The sequence below is a fragment of the Dysidea avara genome, chromosome 12, assembly GCF_963678975.1.
Source record: "Dysidea avara chromosome 12, odDysAvar1.4, whole genome shotgun sequence".
Taxonomy (NCBI): Eukaryota; Metazoa; Porifera; class Demospongiae; order Dictyoceratida; family Dysideidae; genus Dysidea; species Dysidea avara.
In genome coordinates this window covers 22,222,155-22,247,307 of record NC_089283.1, presented here as the reverse complement: position 1 = coordinate 22,247,307, position 25,153 = coordinate 22,222,155, and the positions used below count along the sequence as shown (strand labels likewise).

Here is a 25,153-nt window from a genome sequence, read left to right as displayed (position 1 = left end):
AGCAGTCAAGCCAATCTAGAGTATGTAATGATGCTGCAGAACTCTTACCTTGTGCATTCCACTGATCACGTGACCACAAATACCAAATTATACAAAAGCATATTTTACTAACCTCTGGGAGTTTTGTTTTGATGGCGGCGAAGGACCCAACCGAACAAGATGTGACCACTGGACAGCCGTCCATACAGGATGATGATTCCACCGTGAAGAAAAAAAAGTCGGGCGGGTCCTCGGGAACAAGGTAAGGTGTTAGTTAGCGGCACCTTTGGTAGCTACGTGTGTACTCTAAATAGATAGCAAAGCTATTGTGCTGTGGTGCCGTTTAGTGTTGTACTGAAGTATTGTGTGCATTCCACCATATGGCTTTCCTTTCTAGGGTCTTTAAGAAGTCTTCTCCTAACGGAAAGGTACAGAAATATTATCTGCTAGCACGGCTTGAACAAGTTATTGTACATAGGTAACAGTGTATTTGGGGAAACGTGATTTCGTCGATCATGTTACCGAGCAAGAACCAATAGGTGCAGTTAGTTTACCAGTTTTGTTTACTGTGATATAAGAAATGTTGTTTACAGATGGAGTGGTGCTCGTTGACCCAGAATACTTTGAGAAGGAAGGCAAGCAAGACAGGAAAGGTGCTAACTCACATACTGTAGCAAATTTTGATTGATGCTTTTGTTGTGTTCTGATTCTAGTCTATGCTCAGCTTCTTTGTGGATTTAGGTATGTCTGCTAAGCTATCAACACAGCAGTTTGTGAGTATGTGAAGAATCTAGCACTTATTAATCACATACTATTTTTCATTAAGTTACATAAACTTGATTATTAGGTTCTCGTCTGCTCTTCCTGCAGCTGCAGGTTGTTTTATTAAGCAGACAGCTCAAAACTCAGAATGTGATTTATTTAGTCCGCTAAAGCTAGTTTTAGTTACCAGCTGCTTAGCAGCTTCCCAAAACTGCTGATGCAGTAAGGAAAAATAGCAGGCTATTATGAACTATCGATTATTACTTTTATGAGACCTTAGTTTGTACAGTGGAACCTCTATGTAATGAACACTGATTTTTAGGAGGTTGTCCTTCAGGGATAAATTGTATTGTCAGTAGTTTATAGAGAATTCAGAAACTGTCCTTTATAGAGAATTTAAATGTATAGCGTCCTTTGTTCTTTAAGAGAAGTTCCATATAAATATATTATTCATGTAGGTATGGGAGAGAAGACTTGGAAGTGTTTGGATTGAATTTCCGCCGGGATCTTGTGGATGTGGGTGTGGCTATTTTATATATTTGGTGATTTATGTGGCTCCACCCTCTTTTCAGGAGCGTATGCAAGTTTTTCCTCCAACAGAAGAGTTGAAGCCTCAGCTGATGACGCTACTGCAAATCAGATTAATGAAGAAACTTGGTGATAATGCTTACCCCTTCATCTTTGTGGTGAGCTAAGTGTATTATGTTCAGAACTATGTGGGATGTCTCTATATTGTATACGTTGAGACCAAGAATATTGTTTACCAGGCTCTAAGGGTCAAAATCACTAGCTGAGACAATTTACTTGCATGGCACTCACACACATGCCATGTCTATTTTAAGAGCCTGGAAAGACTGTTCATAGAAGATTAGAAAAGTGTATGGTTTGTGTGTGGTACATAATGCATAATAGTATCAGTGTATATACTGTAGTTTACAAGTTCATAACATTTTGTACACAAGTAGCTCGTTATGTGTTACCTAGCAGTTACATATGTCAACAGTCTATTGCAACTTGGTTAGTACACATTAGTTTCGCTGTGCATGATCCCAAAAAGGGGCTGGTGAAACTGGACAAAAGGTTTCTACCGGAATGTTGATGGCTCAAATTAGATCACTCCAATGGTTAATTACTTCTGCACTCTGTTGGGTTTGTTTTTAATGTACAATTAAAATAGTGCCATCAGGATGAAGGGTGATCTGGCTAAACCGATGTTATCATGATGTTAACAACACTTACGTAGCACATAAACATCATCCAATAAACACTCCAGAGTTCAAACTTTTTGTACACAGTTTTCTCATACCTTTTTTTAGGGTCGGCACCATGAGACTATTTACACCATAGTAGCAACCTTGAGACTATCTACGCCGTAGTAGTAGTGCTGGTATGCCAATATGTATTGGTCAGGTGATCATAGACTAAATAGTTACACGCTATAGAGTTTTGCAATGGTTTTGTCACTTTGGGTAGTATTTACTACAGGTGCAACTTGCCTTGAGTGTGGCTCCTGTAGTTAACAGTGCTTGGTCGACCTAAATTCACAAAACTTCGTAACTTTCATTAGAATCTTCAATTGTTATCTACCAAAAGCGGATATTTAGGCTTTCACGCATAACCCCCAGAGAGCTTGATAAAATGTTAAACATATTTCGCTACCTTGCATATCACTAACCTGATACAATAATACCAAGTATCGATGCAACTGGCAAACATGACCTCTGTAGATCAGCATAAGAATTCAATGATTCCTTAATAATTGTCTGCCATTGGTGTACAGTGTTGCTGTATCCTCAACCATAGTAGTGTTGTGGCATTGAAATAATCACTGTATGTGCTACTGAATCCATTGGAGACAGTGGAGCGTCACATAACAAATGCTACTTTATTTATGTGAAGAAGATGTCTACTGTACTTTACTTCATATCGAAAGTACTCTTTAGTTTTTACGTAAACTGTTCACATATTATTGTAGTGTATTAATCATGCTTTATTTTATGTGTGATTGTAGAATAACAAACGACCATCACCTTGCCTACAATATGTGGCTTTCTACTTGAAATTGATTCAGTTTTGAACACCCAAAACCTACTGTAAATATCAGCTTTTGGACTATAAGGGGTTAAAAACTATTAATGATGATGCCATGAAGATCATTGATGCTATGCCCAGGAAACAGTACTGCAGCAGTGAAGCTTGAGGCAAACTGGCTGACTGCCACAGTAGTTTGGTTACTAATGTACTTGTGTAAGAGAAAACCTTCCAAATAAATCACAAAGAAATAGTGTAGAGTTAGCAAGATATGACCACTGGCCTTGTAATGGTCAGTACCCATGCATAAAGCTACTGGTTCCTATTGGAATGACATCAGCCGTTTTGTTCTACTGTCATTAGCAAAAGGTGCACCCACTAGCTTTAGTACAGTGGTTGTACCATCTTACAGCTTAGTCTTTGTGTGTCATTGTCATTGATACAATTTCAGTAAAGTTTTTATTAAACACCTAAATGAAGTATACACTGTGTACTTGCTCTAGCTTATTATAATTCAGCATGCACAACCCCCAGCCTGCTTCTTGAGCAATAGTGTGAACAAGAGCTGGCTTAAGTTTGGTAGTCCGGGTTGGCCCAAGTCGGGACAGTGTGAATAGACTGGTAGACACTTTCCTTGCATGATCAGTCACCACCTGGTCTGAACTTTTTTTTGCCATGTAATGCCAAGGTTCTGACACTTTGTTGAATAAGGCTGTAGTAATATATTTTAAAAAATTGTTTACTTTTTTTCCTTATAGCTTAAACCAGGTCTGCCATCCTCCATCACACTACAACCTGGAGCCAATGATGTTGACAAGGTGAGTGCTTAAAAGAATAACATTTTGCAAAATTTACTACCTTAGCCATGTGGGATAGATTTCTTCTTACGAGTTTTTGTGGGCAAGCATCCTTCAGACAAGATTGAAAAAAGGTACCTTATGGTGTTTAGCTTTCTGTTAACTGTTAAACTGTTTTTGTTGCTAGGAACTCAGTTAGACTGGCTATTAAAAAGATTACCCATGCACCAGTGACACGGACAAACAGAGTAGGCTTTTTATTGTTGTAAGATAATGGTTGTTTATAAATGATTTTTGTTAGCCATCTCTTGAAGTTAAGAAAGACTTCTTGCTTAGCTCTCGTCCTTTGCAAGTTGAAGCTAACCTTGATAAGGGTGTAAGTGATAGCTATCATCTTTACTAAGCTGAGGATACTGAATTACCCACAGACTTACTATCATGGAGAGCCCATTAGAGTTAATGTATCCATCAGAAATGGATCATCTAAAACAATAAAGAAAATTCGTATCACAGGTAAGGACATAATAGTAATGCAGTAGAAATAGAACCAAGATTTGTAAACTCAACTAAAAGTCATGGAGCAACTATCATTTTGATCAAAAAAAAGGTTTTGGATGTTGCAAGACAACATGAAGTACCCCCCCCCCCCCCCATTATTAAGGAAGGATCCCCTAGCATTAATTTAACACTCCATAACACTACTTACCTAACAGGAATAAACTGCAGTGTGAATCAATCAATCTGTGCTGAGTGTGGTCCAGCAAAGGCTTAAAATCCTATGGCTACATACATAATCTCAATACGAGATGTATGGAAGACGTTTAATTTATTTTGAGCTCTAAAATTTAGAATATTCCTGCTGCATGTTGCTGTATGTGTCACTGTGTGTATTCATGTTTCCTTATATAGTACGACAACTAGCCTACTTGTGTCTGTTTGCACAGTCAGAGTACAAGTGTGATGTTGCCTCACTGGAATCAGAGTGAGTGTAACATTCTTGTCTTGTTAGTGAGCACTATTGAATTATACAGGGAAGGGTTTCCCTTACACCAAGGTGGGTCAATGCAACGCACCTACGACATCACTCCACTTCTGGCAGACAATAGAGTGAGTGCAGTATAGAGGGTTATACTGTTTGTGTGAGGTTCAAGTTTTGTGAAGCAGTCAAAATAAGCTTCAGCGTAAATTCTAGGATTGCCTTATTTGCACAATTTCTACATAATTATCCTCCATGATTCTTTGTGTACTATGGCAATGTGGTGAAAGCTTAGGGCTGTTCACTCCAAAATAAAAGAATTTCGATTCAGTTGAAGTTACAGCTCATTTTACAGAAATTAGGAATAGTAACAGAAACATAAAACATAATAACTTTTCTTGTGGTGTAGAGCAAACGTGGACTGGCCCTGGATGGACAGATAAAGCATGAAGACACTTGTCTGGCTTCCTCCTCAATGTAAGTTGGTCTTTGAGGGCTAACATGGTCTTCATGTTGTTTGTGTGTAGATTTCCTCAAGGTGATGATGAGAATAAAGAAGTGAGGGAGAGAGCTGGCATCATTGTACACTACAACGTGAAGATTCGCTGTATTGTCTCATTTGGGAGGTAACTTGCTGTACTGAGACCTGTTCACTTTATAATGAGGTCGCCTCCAATGTGAATATCCCCAAAATGTGTCATTTTTGTATAAAGGAACTGCTTAATGTAGCTACCTCCTTAGGTGACCAGGTCAGAGTTGATTTCATTGTATTAGCAAAAGCTATTAAGTCAACTACAAATTACAGTATCCTACAGGAGTCTAATGTTTTGAATACTTTTGATACAGTAACAAAGTTAGTTTTTTCTTTATTAGGAGCTCGTAGTGTCTAGGTAGGTTTTATGGTCAGTTGGTTGAATACGTCAAGCAACATGTGTTCCCATTGTCACTATAATGTGATTCATACTATTGGAATTTTCTACTGACTGAGTAACTAAGTAGTTGACTGGCTGATGCAGCACAACTCGATAACAGCTAAGGCTATGGGTTTGATTTCTCCACTGTTTGACATCGCTTCAGCCCGAGAGGTGCCTTTTGGCATACCGCAGTGTGCACAATGAATTCTTCATGGACTTCTCCTTTGTGTCCCATTCATCTTTGCTGACAGCGAAAAGTGTCGATTTAGCTGTAGCACATAATGGCTTCCCTTCATAATGGAAACTGCCCGTATTTTTCATAGTGGGACTGGTTACTTTGATTGCAGAGGTGCTTTTCGAGCAGTTTTTGATTCGTAATGCTGTGTAACGGGTTGAACATAGCTGACCACAAAATGTAATGGATACTTCATTTTTCAGACGATAGTTGATATAACTGGGGTGTGTGGTGCCATTTCTCTTTTTTGATGCGGTATGCATGGATTGTGCTTATCAAACAGTTCTTGATTCATAATGTTGTGTAACGGGTTGAACATAGCTGACAATGAAGCATAAATGGGTACTTCACTTTTCAGATGATAATGGATATAACTGGGGCACGCGGTGCCATTTCTTTCTTTTGATGCGGTATGCGTGGGTTCACCAGTCATAATAATTATTTGCAAAAGGTTTACGAACAAGTACACAAAAAATATATGGAATTTTCAACCAGAGTAGAGACCATAGTACATCGATTAAAAGTACTGAAACAAGTAGTGCATGATATTAAATCACAGTAAAACAATAAGAAGTGTTATATCTCTACTGTGCATTTCCGTTATGGTATCTTGACGGTAGGGATATAACACTTCTTACCGTATAGCGGGTTATTTTTGAAGCAGAAAATTTAACACAATAAGCAAACTCTGAATTTCGAAGGATTTTAATTTTGAAGAGTACATATTTTGAAGTCCAAGTGGATTTCAAATAAATGGAAATTCGTGTTGCAAATTATGATGGTATGTGAATGTTTGCCAAAAAAACTGACTTACTGATGAAATAAGTCCCATTCCTGTGCACTGGAGAGAAGACTGGGGGAGTCGCGAGTGGGATAAATTGACTGGCTCGCTGGATTGCACTTGATTGTAGCTAGCAAGCTATCTAGCTACCACAGAATGGCATCAATTCCCATTCTGGATCACCTGTTTTCTGGTTATTGGCACAGTAATGATACAGTTTACCCATTATCATCAGTAGTACCCCTGAGCTAAAGTTGGAGGAATATACAAGCAAATCACCCAAAGTCAGAAAAATTCCAAAGTTTTTGTGTACTTGTGTAAATAATTGTAAATTTATAAAAAAAGTGATTGCAATGGATTGGCAAGTGAGTAGGTACCTACAGTGGTAGTACAGTAGGATCTCTATTATCTGAATCTTGATTATCTGAACCCTCAATTATCCGAACAGTATACGTGACTGCTCTATTAGAGTTTTTGCCAATAGATGAATGTTCTATTAGAGTTAATGTATGTTCTATTAGAGTAGTTGAACAGAACTCTGTTTATAAATGAATGGGCTTCATTTATGCAAGCAAATTCACTTATGTGAACACTTTTATGGTTTAACTGGCACACAGGTGTTCGGATAACTACAAACTGACTGACCGACTACCTGTTGCCTCTAGCCAACCATTATGGTTAACGTTACAGGCTTGAAGCCACATTGGGCCAAGACATGCTTTTTCACCAACATCATGGATTGATCTTTGACATCTGTTTTTGTGTCCCGTTTCTTTCTCCACTACCACATAGGTGTTGATTTGTGAGTAGTGTGTTATGGCTTCTACTGTGTCATGAGAATCGTCTGTAGTGACTGGATTGATTTTTATTGTGCTTGTAATGCTATATAACAGGCAGAACATAGCCAGAAACAAAGCCACATTTGTGCTCATCTCCCCAATATACTACAGCACAGTAGTACTGTATAGTAGGGATCTTGGAGGTTTTGGCTTTCTTGTCCTTCAATATCTCCCAAGCACAGACTCACAAACAGCTTGGTGGTGTTGGCTAAACATCACCAAGCCCAAAAATGCCTCCAGATCAATCCCAAACTCTTCCAACAAGTTTCTATGAAATTTTAAAATTTTCAATTTTCTACTAACTGATACCTTCATCCAAGTAATGCTACAGGCTTGATTTCTTCACTGTTCAATGTCACTTCAGTCTAAGATGTGCCTTTTCACCAGCCGCAGCAGCTACAGTGCATGCATTACAGACTTTCCTTTGTCCTCCTTTGTGTCCCATTTCTTTCTCCACTGCCTCGGAGATGTTGGTTCACAGTAACCTGCAGTGGCTTAAGGGCAAGCTGCCTGTTACAAGAATTGTCAGAAATTTCTATAATGAGTAGATTGATTGCAGAAGTGTTTCCCATACTGGTCTTTGTTTGTAACGCTGTATAACGAGTAGAAAATACCTGAAAATGAAGCCGTTTGTTCCCCACTAATTGATAGTAGGGGTACATGTTTAATTACCATTTCCATAGTGACTGGATTGATTACAGAGACACTTTTTTCATTTGTAATGCTACAGGGCATATAATGCTACAGGCCATATAATGGGTGGAACAAAGCTGAAAACAAAACAAAATGGCAACAACGCTTTCTAGTAATTGATAGCTGGGGCATGCATACTGCATTAAAGGAAAGAATGGCGCCGGCCAGACATAATGCACATAATGTGACTGAGTATAACTATAAGTATAGATGACCTCCATTGTTTCCTTGCTTTTTATTTCTATGATCACTACTCAAACATAAAATTTCTTATACTTGTTATATTATGTCTGGTAATAAAGTTAACCTGCAATTTTCAGTTGCATGTTCAAAAGAAAAGCCACCTGTCAAATTTATATTAGACCAGGACCTTAAAAATGCAGTTAGTATTAATTGCGTATGACGTAACAACCGGATGCTATGGATGCCCATGAAACTGTATTGAAGCCATTGGGAAAACAATGATAATCGATGGTTAAATCTCCATTACTTACAAAATATATGGTATGTTCCAATTCTCTGTACATAGAAGGAAACTACATTAATTTCTCTTTTACTTCGTGGTTGTCTGGTGTGAATAGGGTAAAGGATGAGCAAGTTATAGAGCCGCTAAGTTTAAGATTTTGCTGAACAATGCTTTCCATAGCTGATAATCGTGAGTTTGTACTTGAAGAAACCAGAACTGATTGACAAAGCTTAGAAGTAATCAACTAAGAGTATTACAGTGGAACCTCGATTATCTGAACTAATTGGGGTTCATATAATCGAACAGTATGTAAAATCGAACTTCCATACATTTATATACAGAGCTTTGTTCAACTACTCTAATAAAGCATACACTTGTTGACAAAATACTCTACTTGAGCAGTCGATTTGGTGTTCAGATAATTGAGAGTTTGGATAATCGACGTTCCACTGTAAATGGATTGCATCAAATGATGGGCCAACAAGCAAACACCATGTTTAGTGAGATGATCAGCAAACTCTATCCACATGATCCTAACACTTGTTTCAGTGTTGGTATTCTATATAAACATACAAACAAGCACCTGCTTGCATGCTTTGTCACTAGAGTGACTAGACAACTATTTTGCCAGACGTTTTCAACTTCAGCTACTCATAACTCACCAATTGCTATACCTAGAAACAGCAGGCAACCACCATCAATTGTAGAAATTAATGTAGTTTTCCATGCTGTTTTAATTTTTGTGTAAGAAAGGGTTTAATGCCCATTTTTGTCTGCTTCCCAATGGTTTCTGTACATTTTCATAGCTAACCACAGCATCCAGTATTAGTGTTGCGCCGATAATCGGATCGGTTATCGGAAAAACCATGTATCGGCTTGTTTTTTGTATATCGGTATCGGATTGGCACCACAATGAAAAAAGCAGTAGATATAGATATTGCTATGTATTTAAAAATACATGATCATGTACACCGAATGATGTTTACAAATGCATTTAGTTACTTTTCTTGCATCACGAATGTTGTTATTACTGCTTCAGTGTACTGTCAGCTGTTGTAGCGATACTGCTGCTATAAACAAGCTAAATTAGTCTTTCACAATCAAAATTTCTAGTAAAAATTGCTGCAAAATAGATATGTTTTGCTATATCGGATCGGCTACATTTATCGGCTTGAAAACATTATTTAATATCGGTTATCGGAATATCGGCAAAATTTCATATCGGTGCAACACTATCCAGTATTGCACAATAACAAATACCAGAGCAATTTAAATGCTTTCACATTAAATTAACTGGTCTAATCAGTAAAGTTAACTTTGGCTCAAGGTTCTGCTTTAATGTTGTATGTAGGCCTCTGTGATGTAACCTCATTAAGGTTTGCCTTTATGTTATGTTATTACATGTAGTGACCTCACTATGGAATTGCCGTTCACTTTGACTCATCCAGAGCCGGAACACAAGGTCATTTGTGGCATGGTGACTCTGCCGAGACGTAAATCAACGATCAAGAGTGTTGATCAGCAACCAGTTGATGATCCTGCTGATAGTACAGTTGGGGCAACTGGAGGTAATTGTACTACTCATGTAGGTGTAGTGTAGCACAGATAATTGTCCGTTGCTATCCTTTCAATTATTCTAGTACAACGTAGCAGCAAAATACTTAATTGACAGTCTCTTTTGGGGTTTGGATTAACAGGGTGCTTGGATATCTGAGATTTGAAAATGTGCTATATATGAAGCTTCGTTACTGAATCCACATATGGGACTCAATAATGAAATAATCTTGTTAATGAGGTTAATAGTTATGTTTGGGACGTATTTTATATTCACTATAATGAGGTGGTATGATTTTTGTTAAATTTCAGACTTTGAATACATGGGTTACACCGGAACTGATTTTCAGCTTGCTATATAGTGGCCAGACAGAAACACTGATAAGCTTCTAGGTCACCTCCCATTCCAAATTTGGTGTGATACCATATAGATCCCTTTAAAAATCCAGATTTTTCTTTAATAACGTGTACATGCTTTATCCATTTTCTTTAACCACTATTTGTGACCTTCAAGGTTTTTAGTTTTGACTGTCACACTTACTAGACAGTCTACTATCTGTGAGGTACTGAATGAAAGCTACATTCTAACAACCAACATGGGTAATGACAAAACATTTGAAATGCTCAATTTAATAGAATAACTACCAAGGATTTGACCTAGTGACTTCCATACGGTCATAACTATTGAGCCAACACTGAAAGCTGTACATCTCTCTTAGTAGAGTTCGTTAGAAGTGACACTGTCCCAATGGGGTATTTTGTAATGGTAGGTTTAGATATACATTCTTGTAGAGTAAAAGATAGCAGGGCTTTTGATAAGTATATCGACCCAAACTGGCCCAACCCAAACATCTACTGCTCCACCAGTAGTATACCACTGGGCCATTCAGCTTATGTTTGATGTGTATTAGTCACAAAACTGAACTATTGCTGAGAAAATTGGAGCAGAAGCCATGACTTGTGTGGGTCATTTTGTGTTCACACTGGGCCAATGGAGCACCACATCGCCTTATCAAATACAGAGCTCTGTATGTAAATGGAATGTTTCTTAACAAACTTATCCAAACACTTTGTGACTAGATAGTAGTGCCTCTTGAACTAAAGTTTTTATCTAATCATGAACTACTATAGTGGGTTCATAATAGGGATCGCCCATGTTTTTTGCTAAAACTCTAATAGAACGCACGCCTAAAAACCACCTTGGAAAGTATCCCCCAACTCAAAACCACCCTCTGGTGGTTATTTGCAATGAGTATTGGTCCACTAGTAAGTATCAAGTGAAAAGGAAACAGTATGTGTATTTGGGACAAAACTGAAATTTGCCGTTTTGTTCATCTTTATATTGTTCTTCATATTATTATTTTGTTTCACTCATGTACAGCAAAAGTTATTCACCTTCGCACTAAAAAACTATATAGCCATGCTTACTGAGTCCTTCTGCGTGTCCATGACCTACTAATAAGCCCGTATTCCACAGATCCCCAACCACCCTACACCTCAAAATTTTTCTAAGTTCTCTTCGCCATTCACTACTGGCAGCAGCTCCGTATACTAAAGAAGCTGTATAACAATAAAATTACAGGATTCCGTAGTGTGAGTTCCTTTGGGCTTTGTTGTAGTTTTAGTCAAGACTGAAAGCTGTAACAGCACTTCTTACACTTAGAAGATTGTGCATAGCATCTCTGCATGGTGAGTATAGCCTACTTCTTCCTGTAGTGCACAATCGTGATTTGCTATGAGCGACCATACAAGCGCTCTCTCAGAGACATAACGAAGACTCAAGTGATAGTGCTGATACCAGAGATTATTCATTGCTATGAATATAGTTTCCATAAATCATATTTCCTTTCCCACAAAACCTAAAGTTGCAGGAGTCAGTATATTAGTCTTGTTAAAATTAATTTAAACTATTTGTGAGAACATAATTGTCTGACCACATTAATCACATGTCTTTGTGCTGCTGATAACCCATGGTTTACACGGGGTTTAGAAAACCCAGACCGGATCGGACCAGGTCAACTTCTTCAAGTAAGCCAATTCACACAATAGCTGTAACATACAATTCACGCAATAGCTAGCTATAACATACACTCTTCACCTTGTAGCCACTCTGCCAAGAACATAATCAGCTAGTTACGATGGCTCAGACTGCAACAGCGATCGCGCACGAAACTTCATCCACGATAAAACAACCTAACCAAGCTATTAAAATACTTTCTACTACATTACACTACACAATCGCCACAAAGCTACAAGTTCTTTCTGTTGTACTCAACTGTTACACACACTAGTAACCGCCCGAATTTATTAGAATCGTGATACACAAAGTGAAAGGAACTAAGATAACAGCAAACCTCTGAATTTATTTCGGTAGTGATGAATGAGTAATGGAGTATTTATAGCTACATGTCAAGGTAAGCTTTAAATAGAACAAAACCTTACTACAGAAATCTTCATTATAGCTACCCTGCATGGGCACTAGCTTACCTTTCTTAGTTTAGCCAGTCATCCATGACCATTCCTTTACATAAGTTTGAAGGTTTGCTGTTATCTTAGTTCCTTTCACTTTGTATATCACGATTCTAATAAATTTGGGCGGTCGCTAGTGTGTGTAACAGTTGAGTACAGCAGAAAGAGCTTGTAGCTTTGTAGCGATTGTGTAGTGTAATGTAGTAGAAAGTATTTTAATAGCTTGGCTAGGTTGTTTTATTGTGGATGAAGTTTCGTGCGTGATCGCTGTTGCAGTCTGAGCCATCGTAGCTAGCTAATTATTTACTTGGCAGAGTGGCTACAAGGTGAAGAGTGTATGTTATAGCTAGCTATTGCGTGAATTGTATGTTACAGCTATTGTGTGAATTGGCTTACTTGAAGAAGTTGACCTGGTCCGGTCCGGTCCGGGTTTTCTAAACCCCCGGTTTACACAGCTACACACTATCTGACTTTGTTGTTGTGAATGATGTGTGTGCATATAGATTAGCTACTGTACAGTCTACAGACTAACTGTATTATGATGTATATGTGACACAATTTAATTTATTTGTAGATGCTACATCAGTATTGTTTGTGGGAAACCATATGCATTCATAAATGTCTGCAGTATAGATTTCACTGTAGATTTCACTGTAGTCTTATAATAATTGTAGTTTATGCACCCCTGGAAAACCTGCATGATTCTTATTGTGTACAGTCTTGGCTGAAATGATAAAAGCACAAACACTGAATGGCTAATTTATATCCTTGTCAGAGTTCCATGTCTTGTGACTAGTAGCTAGCCCACCATCTGGTGAGTATTCATGAACACTGCATGAAGATACTACAATGGTATAAGTGTCCTGACACATGTAGCAAGACAACAGCTGTTCAATATTAGGAATGTGTGTAATGTACATGTATAGTCTTGTCCACAATCAGGTAAATACTTTAATAATGAATAATGCAGTCAAGTGTGTCTGATAACAAAGCTTACACTGAAGTTGACAACCACTAATATAATGTAAATTGCTATATGTATTTACAACAATTATCATTATCAATAAAACAAACCCATTGCTGGATTAATAAAATGTACACAAACTAGATGAATAAAAATTTTAAAGGGGAATAGGGATAGTCATGAAACAAGAAGGGATTGCTGGGGTGGTAGTGTAAACCACAAATCCCTACTTTGACTCACTTCAAAATGACATAGCATGCACGTAACTAAATTTATGACACAGAGTCAAAATAGGGATTTGTGGTTTACTTTACCACCCAAGCGATCCCTTCTTGTTTTGTGGCTTTTTTCAGCGATCCCTATTCCCCTTTTAAAATTTTCAATTTTTGTTCATCTTAGTTATAACAATAGAGTTTTTTTTTTGAAAATGTTGTAGAAGTGAATATGCATAAAGTGAGTTTTGTTACGACACAAAAATGTGTTAGAGAGACTGTTGTATTAGAGTGGGGCTTGCCACTTGCTAACAGCTGAGTTGCAAAAGAGGTCTGTTAGACATGGCTGGTATGCAAAAAGATATCAAAATGTTGCAGTCATCTATACACATATTGTTAACATGTTGTCATTGTATAACTGTACACATGTCACTACACAGGTGCCACAGCAATGTCAGTTTCCGCAATGGAGGATAAACCATTTGATACATCTTCTATACATGGAGTAGTAGACCACAATCTGATAACGTTTGACACGTAAGTCAATAATGATTACAAAATTAACATGAAACGTGCTTATCAGAGTGTACCCCCACCCCTAGAAATATAATTGCATTCAGCTGAATAGGTTTCGGTCCCAGTTCACCACTTTCACTATACACAAAACCTTTAAAGTGTAGGACATCAGTGTAACATTCATGAGGTATATAGTAGGGCCATGTAATAGTTATACCATGGCTGTGAGGGATTTTGCTGACATATACACCCAAGGACTGCAAGCCCAATGGATGTATATTTTATAGTTATAACACGCTTACGAGAGATATGACTAAAATATACGCACGATTCACGAGAGTGAGAGTGTGTATATTTAGTCATATCCCGAGTAATCATGTTATAACTGTTATATTCTATACCCCAGTAGATGAAAACGACTATAGATAGTAAGTTATAGTGAAACAGCACCTCCTGGAGATGGAAATCAATAGAAATTCTTGATGGATCAGACGTTTTACACTTTTAATGGTGCCACGCCCACATAGTCGCGATTAGTGAGTTATCCACGAAGGAGACAAGAGTTCATCGAAACTTGTTCCAGTTCCTGAGGTGAATAATTGTTGGTTGATTTATGCGCTTGTTATTAGAGACTTGTTTACCATTTAGATAAGGATTTTGTGGAATGTGTGAAGTTACACCATATATGGTAAGCGTAGCCACAAAGCGTGGTATATCAGTTATATACCACAGCGCAGCGCTTTTGATCTCAACCACAGGTGTGGTATATGTAATATATAAACCATGGCTACGAGGTGTATTGCACTTATATACACCCCGACTCCGAAGTCAGAGGAAGTTTACTGTTGATAAACGCCGAGGCAAACACCGAAGTGAGCCATGGTTCATATGATATATACCATGTTTCTAAATTAATCCACACTACATTACTTACTAACAACCCAAACCAACTTAAAGTATATACTTACACGTAATTCGCCATAGTTTTGCATGGTAGACACGCTGGAAACGTTCTCACAATGAAGAATCAAATTGATTGTGGGACTTAGTAAACATATCTCCGTATATCACCAGGACTTGTCCGTTCATATCAACAAACGTAGGAGCAACGTTACTTGCTGCCACCCATCATCGAAGTCGCTAGGTATGGTTATAAAATGAGTCCAGTGGGTGGACTCTTACTGGCTGGGGTGATTGATCGCCTAGCGTGACGAAGGCTATTAGCCTGAGTCATCTGGGTGATTAGTCGTGCTAGCGTGGGCGTCGCCCACCCATGTCGGACTATCAGCCTGTAATTGTGACACAGTTATGTGTCACGTGACATACCAGGTGGGTATATATATACTTACCTCGGTGAGTATATATGTACTCACCTCAGGTAGGTATATATATACTCACCTGTGGGTTGGGGTGTATATGCCCTATATGCAACCAGCGGTGCCTTTGAAGTTTCACGTGATCATGGTATATATATTATATATATATATATAAGCAAATCCCGGGTATAAGTTTTATATATACCACACCTGTGGTTGAGACCAAAAGTGCTGTGCTGTGGTATATAACTGATATACCATGCTTTGTGGCTATGCTTACCATATATGGTGTAACTTCACGCATTCCGCAAAATCCTTATCTAAACGGTAAACAAGTCTCTAATAGTAAGCACCTAAATCTTCGCCTAAATCAATTAACAATTATTCACCTGAGCAATTTTCGATGAACTCTTGTCTCCTTCACTAACTTCAATAATCGCAAGTAGATGGGTGTGGCACCGCTATAGAATTTAAAACGCCTGATCCATCAAGGATTTCAAGCCTCTAATACTGACAAGAACCTAGAATCATTCATCTGAGCAAAGAGGATTTTCAACGAACTCTTGTCTCCTGCACTAACTTTTGTCTCCTTCACTAATCGCGAGTAGATAGGCGTGGCACCACTAAAGAATCTAAAACGTCTGATCCATCAAGGATGTCTATACTGAGCAGGTGCTGTTTTACTATACCTTGCTATGTGTAATCGTTTCATCTACTGGGGTGTGGAATATAACAGTTATAACATGATTACTCGGGATATGACAAAATATATGCACTCATGCCTGTGGCGCTTGTGTGTATACTTTTGTCATATCTCTTGTAAGCATGTTATAACTATAAAATATCACTCTAGGCACACTCACTTGATAAGTGAAAGAACTACAGAGCACTCACTTATTTGTTTTATACACTAGCATCTGATCATTGATTGTGGTTTCAATAGCGTGGGCAAATAGCTCTCAAAACTTTATTGCTAAGTCATCATGTTTTGACACATGCCAGGAACTGTTGATTGTGGGATTGGTTTTTGGAGTGTAAAGAATCTATGGTTTTTAATACTACATTAACCTTCGCTATGTTAATACAATAAGTATTTAGAACTGTAAGCTATTCATCTAGTTGTCATATTCATGTTTTGTGGTCTGCTCAATGGCTGACACGCCCCCCATGTAGTGGGTAGAAATACACATCCACGCATTTTCCAAGCGATTGTTTTACATATCATTTATTTTAGAATATAGTTTAGTTACTGTCAAATCATCTAAACTTAGCAACTACACTGAGCCTTGCATAATATGTAAACTAAAAACCGCTCAATAAAACGAGTCAGAGCATTCCACATCTTTGAACTGGTTGGTATGTTGTGCTATTCCCCTTAGTATTTTCCATATATTGATTTGTTGTGTATAATAACATTAAACAAATAATCCACTAGTGCTTTATTTCATTCTGTAGTGGTGGAGGTGATGATGATACAGATTTTGTATTTGAGGAGTTTGTGAGGTTGAGAATAGCAGGAGCTGTTGATGAGAATGCTGAGACAGATGCATGAACAATATCCCTACCACAGGAGAATACTCAATTCTATTTTCTTAATTCTTTTTAATCTATAAATATAATTTATTTCTTGTAGAAATATTTTTCAGTTCAGTATAGCGTCATAGTACTTAAACTAATAGAGCAAACACCTTAGAGAGCCATCTCAGATTCACCTTTTGGTAAACTTTATAACACATACAATTCTGAGTTGAAGTTCATGGATGTTGCCATGATAACTATTATGCATGATTGTAATAACAGAAGCAGAATGTTCGTGGTTAGTTTGGTACCACCCCAGCTGGTATGTTGTGTACATCATTACCTGCTAGTGACAGTAACCACTCTCCATTATTCACATCATACATGTATACAGGGTTTATACAGAGACCTCAATCTGGAAGGTGCACTTGGAGTGAGACTTGAGGTTAAAATGCATGAGATTTACTTACTTTGGAATTCCTGTTAAAATTGCAAAATTTGCAACTTCCTTTCACTATTTTCAGTTATACCTCTCCATTTTTAGCCATCAGAGCATCCATTTTTAGCTATTAGAGCACTGTTTAGTGCTTTGCCAAGAAGTTTGAAGTGAAATTAAATACATTAGAACTTAGGAATTACAATGCGTGAGATGGAAAACCATGCATGAGACAACAATCCAATGAGTGTGTCTCATGCGTGAGAGTTGAGGTGTCTGGTTTATACAGTAGTTGTGATACATGCAAATGTAAATCAAGCAGCAGTTCTTGTCTGTCCATGATGTGAAAATGGAAAAATACCTCAGTAGCTATCACTAAATACCTTTTATATTTTACACTCTTAAAACATGTGATTTATACCAGAGGAGGTTGGACGCGTTCACGTGAGCTGTACATTTTCATTAGAAATCTTTTAAAGACAATTTTATTAAAACTATAGTGCATTTGAAAGTTTATGTATTTCTAAATCTAATGGCGTGGCAATCCCCAGCGAACCCCGCTGATTTGGCTGGTAACAAAGCCAGAGTTTAAAGCGCCAATAAAATAAAGGCAGTGGTTACTGAACCGAAAGTCGGTGCAATAACGCCGGGGCTACCGTACGCAAGGAAGTTTAGACGTAAAAAAAAATTGACGAATTCATACTTCAGCAGATTTGACGAATAAATGTTGACGAAAATCAAGAAATTGTAGGCAAAACCATCGCAAAACCTGTACTTTTAAGGTGGCGCTAAAGTAATAACGCGCATTCTTGACAACAATCTGCTGTGTCTCAACATGGTCTCAATTTAAGACATATTGAAAGCTAGTACTTAATTTTGCATACAAATAAACTATGCATACAGGAATCTATCATTCGTAGAGAGTATAAAGCGTAGAACTGCTCTCAAACCAAGAAATCGGTGGTACTTAGTGGACCACAAAAGACTCGTTATCTCTCAATAACCTCAAGTTTTAGCTCCAATACTTCACATGATGAAAGCATACTATTACAAGAATCATCCTACGTATCAATAAGTGGAAGCGATTTACAAGTCGAAATATATGGCGTTTAAAAGCAGATGATAGCCTTGTTTCACCGTTAGCACCAAGCGAAGAAGCCATAGAATGGACATATGATATACCGATACGTAGAATTATTCAGACACTATTGCTTACCATTCATACGAGGTTTCGTGGCTGTTCAACCCGTGTCTACAGAGAAAAGATAATGTTTGTAACAGGCTGTAAGGTGAGTCGAAACAAATAATAATTATTAGTAGCGCTTGTTTTCACGTTGTCAAGGTTGTCAATTTGTTGTAAAGGTGAGTTACATTCCACCTGAAATGTGTAACAGCAGCTGCTTGTTGTTTTTGCTAACAACTCACCTGTTATTCGTGGCTGTTTTTACGCTTGGTAAGTTTATTATGGTTCTGCGCCGAATTAGCCCCCGCCTGATTTACCACAAATTGCGTAGTATATGATATGTTACGTCATATGTATTTGCTATGGCTTCTTGTGCGCGTCATTGCTTTATCGCCACCTTAAGGGCGCTTATAAACATTTGACGAATTTAAATTTGACGAATTAAACCGATTCGTCAAATTTTTTGACGTCATTGCGTACGGTATTGAACCGACAGTCACGTGACACTTACGAAATAGATCTTTATGGGCTATAAGAACGGCCAACTAGTTCCAAACAGCAAAATAAACATTAGAATGGTCGATTACATGAATCTACTCTACTTTAATAATCACGTGTGCCGCGTACTTTATAGCGCTGTGGATTTAATAGAGATCTATGATTGAAAAAAAATCTATGATTATTATGGTGTAGTATTAGTGTCAAAATAGTACAGTATTTTGGTAGATACAGTGTAATTTTTTTGTGTGCCAGGTGTTGAAATTACAATGAGTCGCACAATTAATTTTTGATGGGTGATGGAATATTTATGAGGGCAGTATAAATAAATTAAAACTGCACATCGATAGAGCGTTTGCACTATGGGAATTGGTAAAACCGGGAGGGGAGCGGGAGATTGCTTGGTAAAATCAGGAACCGGGAGATCACGTGCGACTTCTCCTAAATATCTCACTTGTAATCACGTGCAAACTAAATCTCTCACTTGCTACGAACGGCAGGCGTGATTTTGCAAGTATAGCGTTGCAAGTATAGAGTTGCACGTAGCTATAGTGCGGCCGCGCATGCACAATGGAGGAAGATGTGCTATGTGTTCCTGCAGTAGAAGACGCTGTCAATAACTTGACATCTGCGGAGGCGCATAATTACTTCTCGAAAGCTATCAGTGGAAAGCTACAGATTAGTGTAGATCCTCCTGTTCAGCCAAAAGGCGGCAGCTTGTATATCTACAACCTCGGGCCTGATTCGGACAAATGGGAACAAGAGAAGAAAAAGCTAAGGTTAGGTCTAGATATTAAAGAGTATAGTTACAATATAGCTAGCTAGCTTGTCTCAGTTTAACAAAACAAGTTTACATAACTATATTTCTAGAGTCATACAGTAATTAAATAAATTGTACATTGCAATTATTATAGGTGCGATCAATACAGATGGGTACATGTAGGATCTTACAGTGTCAAACATGGAGGATGTGAATTCAAGAAAAAAAGTAGTACCATTGATCTTGATTCTGTGGATAAAAAGGGTGATAACCGATTCAGAAGATTTGAGTTCTGGGGTATCGGGCAACATTTTATGCTACACTACGTTGGGGATGACACCTTATATCAAGGATTTAGCCATCGGAACAGTAAGAATAATTCCAAGTCTTTTGTGAGATCAGCACCACATTTGAAGGATAAGGTGAGCAAAAAAAGTCTTGTGAATCAACTCACATTTATAAGCTATAGTAGTTTGCATTGTAAAGACCGTCTGAGTGTAATGTGCATAGTATAATTGATAAGGTATATAGCTATACCTATCAATAGCTATATACCTTATAGGTTTGGTATATGTATATGTTACCAAACCTATAAAGGAGGCAACATGGACATATAAAATTTGCCTACCTTTTATGACACATAAATTTTCTGCAAGAAGGTTATGTCATGAAATTCCAGTACTTTTACAAATTTGAATGGCCTATGTTATAGAATGCAAATGTTATTTGAGTGGTGAGATTTGATTTAAAGACAAAACGTGCGTATGATCATATGCAATATGCTTTTTAGATATTACAGAAAGATTCAATGAAGCCACATCGAACTGTTTATCAAGAATTAGTCAATGAAAGCAGCGGTGGACCTCGACATGCAGTGCTCACACCTAGAGATCAAAATCAAGTTAGAAATTTTCGTAAGGAAGTGGATAGACATACCAGACTATCCCATGATGCAATGTTTAACACGTACCACTTGTGTCATCAACTAAAGTTTAACAATCGAAAAGGTGAACCCCTTGATTTCATACGAAAATTCTCTGTGCACCCTAATGTAATTGTCCAAATGATTGGACAGCCAATAATCGAAGAGCTAGAAACTGCTTTGAAATTATCCACAGAACCTGTGACGCTTCATTATGACACTGTGTTTAATATGGGTGATTTCTACTTGTCGACCCTTATCTTCAAACACACAATGTTTAAAAACTCTCCTGTTCTGCCATTCGGATTTCTAGTCCATACCAGACGCTACCAAGTAGACCATATGCAGTTCATGGAAGCAATTCGTCAGTTGTCTCCAATTTTAGCTTCAAAAAGGATAATAATTGTATCAGACAGAGAATTCAATTTCTCATCAGTGTTCCCACTAGCCCAACAAGTTTATTGCTGGAACCACCTAGAACAAGATCTTCACTATTACCTCAAACAAAAGCCAATTGTAATGCTGGTGAAATAAGCTACTTTGCTAATGTACTGAAGGAATTGATGCAACAAACCACAGAAACAGAATTTGATAATTGTTGGGATGAATTTAAAATGGAAGGTCCTTTTCAATCCAAAGCATTAGTTCGTAACTATTTTGAGAAAAATCTGCTGCCCATTTTCAAAGAGACTTCGTCAATATGGGTACTAAAATCTGCTGGTGTAGTGAACCCACACAATGGAATTACCAATAATGCATCAGAATCCATGAATGCTGTGCTGCACAGACTTCAGAACTGGAAGCAAGTGCCACTTGATATTATTTGTTACTCATTATTTCAAATGTGCTGTTATTATCACCGGGAAATTGTGCGAGGTTCACATCAATGTGGTTCGTGGCAACTGAAAGACGAGTTTTTGTTTTGTCAACGAGATCCCTCATTGATGCCTATTTTACCGAAAGTGGTTAACCCAGATGAGATTGTAGCTAGAGCTAAGGGTGACATTTATTGTCAATTGAATAATGGCAATGAAACCAGCTCTACAGAGACCGGATATGAGAATAGAAATGCTGCTGATGTGACAACTAACAGACCACCAAATAGCCAACTTGGACTAGCTTATCAAGCTATACAGAATAAGCAAGTTTCATTAGTAAATTCTGGCTGTTGGATGGTTATGGGCACAGATGGTACTACACCATATGTGACCGGATTTGCGAAAAGGTACCTTTTTCACACACAACTTTTGACCTATTTTTTGAACTTAAAAGCTTCATAACTTTTTGATCATGGCATATAATTGCTTGCAATTTTCAGTGAAGGTAGCTAAAGAATCTGGCTACATTTTGATACTAAGAGCAAGTTAATCAGTATAAGGAGTCCAGTGTTACATCATTTTGTTCGTTGGTATGTCAAATGTGTGGAAAAGGTACCTTTTCGCAAATCCAGTCACATATGCAGTCAGACTTTATCCAAAAGAGAGTTGCTCTTGTCCAGCTTCAGGTGTCTGCTATCATATTCTTACTTGCAAAATAATGATTGGGCAGAATGTTGATGCTTTCTCAAACCCAAACATGACCTTGCTACAGCAAAAAATCAGAAGAAAAAACAAAGAGCGACCATCTGGAAGGAAACCACCCAGAGTAAAGGACTGTTGTCCAACAGAGGAAATAAAACAAGGTAAAGCTATAGAAGCATATTAATTTAATAATGTAGCAATTGGAACTTTAATGTGCTTATTTGCTATGAATTCAATTTTTAAGTATCTGTGATTTTACAGAAGAACCAGAAGACTTAGAAGAAAAAGCTGTTGAAGGAGTTGCTGATGACCAAGATTTTGTTAGCATCAAGGAAGAACGTACGTATATAGTTGATACTATTTTATGTTGCTATATTTAGTGACTTTTCTATTTATAGGCACAGAAAACAAATCTCATTCTCGTTCCCAGAAACGGAAGCATCCTAACAGTAAGTGTACTTGTTTATGTGCACAAAACAGTACTTAACAACTACACATGTTATTTATTAATGTTTATACATGCAGGCCAGCTGGATACAGACAATAGTTGTTGCAATGGAGAACAGATGTCATGTGCTCCTAAAAAGAAATTGAAGGGTTGAGACATGCTAAAAATTTTGTAGCACTTTTACGTTAAATTTTGTACATGCAAATTTTATTAGGTGCCACAACCCTTGTACATCAGACAGATTCAAGTCCACCTCAAGAGGCCTGTGTACCAAATCATCCACTAACTCAGTTTCTGCTAGAATTAAAGGAAAAGGCCAGCAGTAGTGCTAAAATAAGGAGATGTGAAAGAAGAGTCAAGTTTTTAAATGAAGAATTTTGTTGGGACCGATTCTTATCTGAGTTAAATGTTGTCTGTCAAGATATTCTCCTGTACAATTATGTTTTGCAACCAAGCATTGACAAGGTAGGTAATTATATCTTCATTCATATAATATGTAGCCTCTGTTAAAATTTATCATTCCTTTAGGAAGTTACTGATCTTGACATTGGAAAGATTGCAGTACTTCAGACGAAAAGGAGTAATCAAATAGCCTTTTTGAGACGTTTAAACGATAAGGAAGATAAAACACCAAGAGTAGAGGTATTATATACCAATATCCATGCATAGATAGCGTTTACTGCAATATATTTTTGTAGGTTGTATCAAGTTACAGTGACCCTGATTATGCAGAACTAAACTATCATGCAGGAACTGCCACTCGTTCAAACATTGGAGTTGTGAATACCATTCATGTTGGAGTGCAAAGCAGTAAACAGAATGCAAAAGCCGAGATTATAACTGCAGTTTTGCTCCTGCACATTTGCAAACAACCGGATACGGATTTGGGAAAACTGCGCATTGATTTGGTTAAAGGTTTGCCACAGTTATTTTCAGTATTGCAACAAGATGATACTGGAACAGTCAATGGCATTTCACAAGTTAAAAAGGACTATCGTGGGAAAGCAGAAGAGATGGTTCAGCTGTTTTGCTACTGCCAAACACCATGGGTTGATGGATCAACATCTGCCGCGCTATATGGCAATTCACAGCGAGACTTCAACATGTACAACTGTTCAAAGTGTGACAACTGGTTCCATAAGTATTGTTTGAGTGCATGTGACATTACCATACCCAAACGGAATGCCGATTTTTTTTGCAGTGCATGTACTGTACCAGAATCTCTTCCATGGATGCACAATGGATACACCAACACTTGCACTTCTGATAACTTCCTGACAATATTGTCACTCCACTGCAAACAGTACAAATCTTTCTTGGATACCTTTGGTGACAGTGAAGCTGAGAACTCTCTCAAAGCAGCAATTGTATTGATGAATAAAGGAAAGCTGGATGAAGGAAAAACACTATTTTTGCATTTGCTTCAATCAAGATTAAATCTTACAATTTCTCAGGAGAATAATTTGAAATATGATTGTTTTGGTGGTGAGAATAATAGGTGTCTGCTTGTTCACACATATCTGGAAACTGGTAATTAAACTTAAATGTACCTCTGAGCATTGCCCTAATCATAACACGGAGGTAACAAAATACCCTTCTACGTTTTCCTTCAGCTCTGGATTAGATAACTTTAATGAAATTTTTCCTATAGCTGGAGATATGGTTGGTTACTGTGGTGCAGAATTTCATTGCCAACCACCAAATGAATCTCTCCATGCAGTTACTGACCGATTAAATTTAACTGGCAGAAACAGAGAAACATTTTATGAGTGCCGTGGTGTACCACAGGTAATGGCATCGTCATTTCTTAATCGAGTGCCTTGGATGATCCCGATTGATATCCAGTCCTTGACTGGTAGATCAATATTGACAATTCCAAAAGTTTTAACTATATATGGTCATGGATATCAACTAGCTGGCTGCAGTGTTTGTAGTGACAATCATTTTACTGCAGTTTGCTTCTGGTATGGTCAAACATTATATTATGATGGCATGAGAAGCCACAGGATTCAACCTTTTAAACTTAATGATTTCCAGAACAAAACTGGGTCATATGCATATTACTTTAGGCAGCTTTGATTTTACATACTGTATGTTGTAGCTAATTAACACTTTATGATTTATTAATGTGTTTTGTATACTCAGAGAATAATTATGCTTGGTGTACTGTACTTCAGTCTATCCATTGAAAGTCTGCTGGCAATGATGGGAAGTCTAATCACGTTTAGTTGAATGGATTTTAGATTGGTAGGGTGCATGAACTTTAGTATAGACTGGGGCAGAACCATGTAGCTAGGACTGGAGGCCTGTTGCTCATCATTCATTATTGTAAGACAATCCAATATGCCAAATAACTGCTGCATG

General features: G+C 37.7%; 3 protein-coding genes across 7 annotated transcripts; all 3 read left to right on the top strand.

Moving 5' to 3' along the window:
- The first annotated feature begins 71 nt into the window (after window positions 1-71).
- Window positions 72-17,200, top strand: LOC136241459 (arrestin red cell-like). Of its 2 annotated transcripts, none has more exons than XM_066032670.1 (19): window positions 72-241; window positions 377-407; window positions 458-518; window positions 573-632; window positions 693-720; window positions 1,200-1,257; window positions 1,314-1,427; window positions 3,531-3,590; window positions 3,636-3,703; window positions 3,757-3,817; window positions 3,871-3,945; window positions 3,998-4,082; window positions 4,479-4,551; window positions 4,601-4,676; window positions 4,955-5,022; window positions 5,073-5,171; window positions 9,881-10,041; window positions 14,113-14,209; window positions 16,960-17,200. In XM_066032670.1, the coding sequence occupies exons 1-19, from the start codon at window positions 132-134 to the stop codon at window positions 17,054-17,056; spliced, it is 1,482 nt and encodes a 493-aa protein (XP_065888742.1). In that variant the 5' UTR covers window positions 72-131; the 3' UTR covers window positions 17,057-17,200. The 2 variants fall into 2 exon arrangements, with proteins under 2 accessions (XP_065888742.1, XP_065888743.1); XM_066032671.1 differs by having other exon boundaries at window positions 102-241; window positions 294-407.
- A 2,345-nt stretch (window positions 17,201-19,545) lies between these two features.
- LOC136240194 (uncharacterized) lies at window positions 19,546-25,018 on the top strand. 4 transcript variants are annotated; one of them, XM_066031103.1, is made up of 9 exons: window positions 19,546-19,918; window positions 20,054-20,321; window positions 20,690-22,502; window positions 22,603-22,680; window positions 22,740-22,790; window positions 22,867-22,938; window positions 23,004-23,254; window positions 23,318-23,431; window positions 23,488-25,018. In XM_066031103.1, the coding sequence occupies exons 3-9, from the start codon at window positions 22,232-22,234 to the stop codon at window positions 24,325-24,327; spliced, it is 1,677 nt and encodes a 558-aa protein (XP_065887175.1). In that variant the 5' UTR covers window positions 19,546-19,918; window positions 20,054-20,321; window positions 20,690-22,231; the 3' UTR covers window positions 24,328-25,018. The 4 variants fall into 4 exon arrangements, with proteins under 4 accessions (XP_065887175.1, XP_065887176.1, XP_065887177.1 ...); XM_066031104.1 differs by having other exon boundaries at window positions 19,546-20,321; window positions 20,690-22,025; window positions 22,276-22,502; XM_066031105.1 differs by having other exon boundaries at window positions 19,546-20,321; window positions 22,872-22,938.
- On the top strand, window positions 19,710-22,189 carry LOC136239937 (uncharacterized). The gene is made up of 5 exons (XM_066030680.1): window positions 19,710-19,918; window positions 20,054-20,321; window positions 20,690-21,337; window positions 21,379-22,012; window positions 22,140-22,189. The coding sequence occupies exons 1-5, from the start codon at window positions 19,710-19,712 to the stop codon at window positions 22,187-22,189; spliced, it is 1,809 nt and encodes a 602-aa protein (XP_065886752.1).
- Window positions 25,019-25,153: the final 135 nt, after the last annotated feature.